This window comes from Cantharellus anzutake (assembly GCF_015039405.1).
Source record: "Cantharellus anzutake strain C23 chromosome Unknown EI90scaffold_260, whole genome shotgun sequence".
Taxonomy (NCBI): Eukaryota; Fungi; Basidiomycota; class Agaricomycetes; order Cantharellales; family Hydnaceae; genus Cantharellus; species Cantharellus anzutake.
The window spans coordinates 71,370-76,788 of record NW_024067210.1 but is presented as its reverse complement, the minus strand read 5'-3'; the positions used below and the strand labels follow the sequence as shown (position 1 = coordinate 76,788).

The window sequence follows — 5,419 nt, the reverse complement described above, 5'->3', positions numbered from 1 at the left end:
AGCCACCAGCTCAGGGAGCTTGATTGCATCTGCTGAGCAGACTTTTGTTCCGTGGAGGCCCCCAATGGAAGCGCTGAAAGACTGCAATGGCTGACTTGCACATGACCTATTAGTGCTGGTACATAAAAGTTGTTCAAAGACAGTTAACATGGTGTCAACATTCTGTCAATACCATGGCTAGCAAGGGCTAACTCAGGTTTATGGAAGACCCTAATTACAGCCTCCGCGTTACCTGGGACCGCAGTGAACGAACGATCCCTGCCATTGCAAAAACACAATACGGTGACCATCGCATGCTTCTTCCACTTGTCTCTCCTTACTATCGGATGAGCAATGCTCTTGCGCAGCACTCATGAATAAGGCGATTCGTTTGGAGGGTCGATTATAGTATCATGTAACGTGGCATGGGATTACCCTGAGATCCCAGCAGTCCCCTCGTTCCTTCACCACGATTATTCTGACTATGACATGGATGCCGAGTTCTGGCTAGGGGAGAACGAATGGACATTGTGCGCCCAGTTCGTACGGCGTGACCCCCAAGCTGTGTTTCATCGTGCATTCGTAGCATAAAAGTCACGCTTTGCCATCTGGGCCACAACACGCAACAACTTTACTTTAGAACGAAGTAATATATAAAAAGTTAGTCCCAGCGTATATTTGGGCTTCAACTTCATAGCAAAGTAACTAGGCTAAATATTATGTCCTAACTCGAATTTTGCATGGGGTCCTCATGTGTCCCAGAATTATTTTCTGAGAGGATCGCATCAAATTTGGCAAATGCCTAAAATGTACTGCCACTGCCAATGTGTACCAGTCGTTAGAGCAAAGTGTCGCGCACAAATTTTCGGAATAGGTGATCGAACTTGAGTTTATCCCTGTAGCTTGTATTGAAAGCAGAACGTGACTTTACGTTGAATACAAAAGCTACTTAGTTACATTTCCACATTGCAGTGCGTTCCACATTGCAGTACGCACGCGTCCACGGAGCGAAAACGACTGGGTACGAGTCTGCACAACTCCCTTCCCAGCTGTTGCACTCAAAGACTTAGTCCTGTCCCTTCGGAATCAATTCCCAGGGCCCAAATGGGTATGGAGCCACCCAATGCTGATGCTGCCACCCATGCATGTCCATTTCAAGTAACCACCATGGCTCCTGTGCTGCAAACCATACCTGGGTGCACGATGCACAGTGAAACCGTACACTGCGAATGCCAAGCCTGTCAACTATAATATTTGTCTCCAGGCAAGGTCGAAGCAGCTCGGACACATTTGCATCTTGGCTGGGCTCGTCAGTGATGCCGGATGGGCACCTCTCATTTGGGCAATGAGGGGCTTCTTTCCAGAGCCCTCCATACCGGGGTACCCTGATTAGAACCGTGGTCTCATGTGGCTCCATAAGCACAACCTGATTCCCAGGGAGAATGGACGGCTGTCCCCCAAAGGCTTCGAGACGAGCTTGTCGAGGGGTCTGGTTTAAAATCGTAGTGAAGTAGGTGAAATTGAGGGTCTGAGATATGACCACTTCTCGAGACACTCGATCCGCAGTGAATCCAATTACCCAGCTAAACCTATGAGTACATTAGACCCCCAGCAGTGCCTAGATGAAACAACGTGCCTCAATGATGGAAGACATTTTTGAGAATGTCAAAACTGCCATTTATGCTGAAGGCCTGCCCACATGTGAGGAAAACCAACCCAGTATTCTGGCGGAGGTGTCTTAACCATCGCGCACTTCCTTCCAGCGGTTCGGCCATCTGGGTAAGTTCAGCAACACTCTTGGCTGGCGCACATGGGGAAAAGCACTCACTTGCTCAAAATCATAGCCATACTCCACACCATCAACCCATCTCTGTGCTATGAGGGTCCCACTGTTGGCCTCTGTATGCATCGTGTAGAATATGATGGCCTTGTCGAATGACCTGCCATCAGGAAGGATGGTGCGGAGTTTGTGTGCATCCAATTTGCGATCCTCATCCCAAGATGACTCCATCACAAATCTTGCTACGAATAACTGCTACACTATGAGAAGACAGCAAGGGAACTCAATTGCAGTCGCCTACTCGATCAGGATGGTCCACATATTCCATATGGAAAAAGGCCCCAATTTCATCATCGGCAAGGGTGGACAATTCATCCCCAAATGAGTAGATAATAATGGCAAGTTTTGGTAGGTCTACCATTGTCATTGACTGTGGCTGTCGTTGGTAAGATACAGTAGGCATGAATGAATGAATGAATGAATTCACTTTATAGTACGTGCCGAGCAGCATATGCCGTACTTATATGATCGTAGACAAGAGGTGGTGGATAAGGGTTTGTGGGTGGGTGTGTTGAGATTGTGAGTGTGGTTAGGGTAGCATAGGGTCGATGAGTGTGCACGGTGTAGAAGCAGGGGAACTCATAGGAGGGTGTGGCACCCATCGTGGTGTAGTGGCTCGAGTTGTGGGAGCGGTGATGAGGGGAGGTAGGTTATTAGTTAAGGAGGGAGCTGTACAGTAAGAAGAAAATGAGATAAACCGAAAGGAGGTGACAAAACGTCTGCAAAGTAATAAACAAAGAAAAATAAGAAAAGTGAGAATAGAAGCTGAAAGCGTTCATGTCCGGCCAGCCGTGTCAGGAGGTAGGAGGTGAGTAGGGGATATGGATGCGGATGCGGCCGTGTCGCGGATGTATCTTATGGTAAGAGGGATGATTTTGGGGTGGGAGAGGAGTTGGGAGAGGTTGAAGGTGAGGATGGACTTGTCACTGAGGGAGGCGAGCAGGATATCGATTCGCAGTGCTCTGCGCTCGCGGCAATATCGACGGCATTCGAAGAGGAAATGCTCAACTGTTTCCGGGACCTCGCATAGGCTACAGTTGGGCGATGCACTGGGTCCCATTCACGCCAGGTAGGCCAGAAGTCCTATATGTCCCGTTCTTAGTTGGAAGAGGATGCTGATGGATCCGCGGCGTAGTTTGGAGGCGGCTTTCAAGAAGGTGCCGGGGGCTGTGTTGCTGCGAATGCGGCGGTGGAAGTGACCTGATGTTCCATTGGGAGGTTTGTCACTTCCTTGGGCTTTAAGGTATTGTTTGGCCATCAATAGAGAAGTGGGCATAGGGGGGTTTGTGTTGCGGGGGTTGGGTTTGGTGGCCGCTTTGGCAAGGTGATCAGCCTTTTCATTTCCCGGTATGTCATGATGGCCGGGTATCCATTCAAAGTGGAGTCTGAGGTGGAGGTGTATGGGTAGTAGGTCTTCGTATGCTCGGAGTATGGTGAGTAGAATGTGTTGCCCGGATTTGCGTCGCGCAGGCAAGGCTAGGGCACGGACTGCAGCCTGGTTGTCGAGGAAGATGTGAAGTTTCTTGGCTGTCCTTTGGCTAGTTGTAAGGCTAGAAGTACTCCTGTTAGTTCGCTTTCGAAAACCGAGTGGGATTCTGGGTCGCTGAGGCGCAGGGAGCTCTGTTCCTGCAGGAAAGGGATGTGGGCACTGGCCCCTACTCCTTCCTCTGTTTTGGAGCCATCCGAGTAAGCAATGTATTCGTGGGAGGGAGCGCTAGGTGGAGGTGTTCCAAGTAGGCTTCTTCTTTCAACAACGCTGCGTGCATTGTGAAAGGATGAGGGGCCCAAGGTGGTAGTGGTTGAGGGTGGATTAGCTCCGAGTGCTCTGAGAAGTGAGGGCACTGTGGGGCATGGAAGAGGTGGTGGAGGGAGGAACGGTGGCTCTGGACAGGACGTCGAAGTGCTCTGCAGGCAAGATGAGAGGCTGGGTTGGTTGGGGTCAAAAGAGCAGGGGATGCGGTGGATGATTACGGCGAAAACAGGGCGCCTGATAGTCAGCTTGGCCGCCTCATTATCCATGAAGGTCAGCCAGCGTGTATCTTTGCGCAGTCGGAAGGCAGCCTCCTTAGTGAACAAGGTGATGACTAGATCTTTAGAAGGCAGGCAGCGAACAGCTTGGATGCGGAGGAAGCTGCCCTTGGAGTTTCGTAGTTCAGCTGTCTCTATCGCCGCATTAAGCTCCTGTTGGAGTCTTGGGAAGCTGCGGTCGGTGCAGACGGGGAGTAGAGGTGACTGTTGTGTTAGAGTGACATCGCAGGAGGTGTCGCGAGGGGGCAGAATGGTGGGTTGGGCCTGTGCAGGTTGAGGCTGTGTGTTGGCGAGTGCGGCGTTAGTCGGGGGGTTATTGAGTGTGTTCTCGGGCCTCAACGACAGATTTAAGTCGAGGGGGAGTTCAGCTCTCGCAGCTAACACCCGGCACTAGGCAGGACCCCAGCCTCTATAGTGGAATATAGAAGATAGAACCCGGCACGGACCTAAACCTTCACACGGTGCCCCTGTTTAGACCAATTAGGTCTATAACATCTGAAGGGGGTGGTGTGGTGCGTGGCAACACCAATCTGCGCCCACGTAGCGCAAAAAATGCGGGTTCATCCCATCACCGACCCAACCCTTCTCTTTCTTTCCACTACCTTTTCAGGATGATGTGGTGCATCGTGGCAACACCAATCTTCAAACCCGTAAGCCCAGAGGGGGAGCTGGCTGGACAGCGCAAACAGTGTGGGTTCATCCCGTCGAACCGTATATAAGCTAGAACCTTAGTAGATAGAAAAAGGCAGAGATCTTGTACTTTACACCCTCTAGTGTAATATCGAGTTCAACTTTGGTTCAGCGACTTTCGATCACCCTAAGATTTCGTAACCAATCGCCGGCCTCTGCCGACGTTAACACTGGCACTGCCTTATGCACTTGGGAGAACTTGTGGACAACGATGTTTCTGCGTTGCAAAGCTTTCGGAAGTCCATTTGGCGTTCTTCTGTGTGGTTTGGCGATGAGCCATGCCTGCATGTTTCTTTTTCCCTGCATAATGCAGATGGGTTCTTTGAGGGGTCGTCTTGTCATCCTTGAAAAGCGCGAAGGGGGTCTTGACCCCTTACAAATTTTCAGAAGGTACCTTTCTATGCAGGATACTATTTTTCCACACTTCCTGATTTGTGGCTCGGCGAGACAGGAAAACTACCTGCACGCTCCTGGTTTATTTTGCGTCTCTGTTCGGGTGGTGATCTTGATCCAGCGCACACTGGTCGCTCAGCCTTCCATGCACATGGCATGGATCACTTAATCTAACAAATCCAACAAATTTTGGGTGAATGATACCTCTTTCTATTGAAATTAAGAACTAGTCATGTAGAAGATGTGAACTGAGGAGAGGAAAGAGAAAAATGGCGCGAGGTGGCTTTGGGGCAATCCTTCATGGAAATGCCCATGTGTAAGATGTACAGTCCGATGGACTCAATGGATGGTCCACAGCATACCAAGAAACAAGAATTTCAACACTTTCTTCACCACCATCCTCCCCTCCCCCATCCTAAGCTAGGGCTATCGGTTACGGCTCGCCCTTGCCCTTTGTGTCCTGCAAATCAGCATTCTGCGCCAGCCCAT

General features: G+C 50.3%; 1 protein-coding gene across 1 annotated transcript; it reads right to left on the bottom strand.

Annotated features, from left to right (window-relative positions):
- Nucleotides 1-2,777: 2,777 nt before the first annotated feature.
- EI90DRAFT_2843295 (uncharacterized protein) lies at nucleotides 2,778-3,215 on the bottom strand (the record flags this gene model as incomplete). Its single annotated transcript, XM_039053700.1, is given in 3 exon segments — nucleotides 2,778-2,868; nucleotides 2,884-2,965; nucleotides 3,047-3,215. Coding segments are annotated over 3 exon segments (342 nt in total), but the record flags the coding sequence as incomplete, so codon positions are not given.
- Between the last annotated feature and the right edge of the window lie 2,204 nt (nucleotides 3,216-5,419).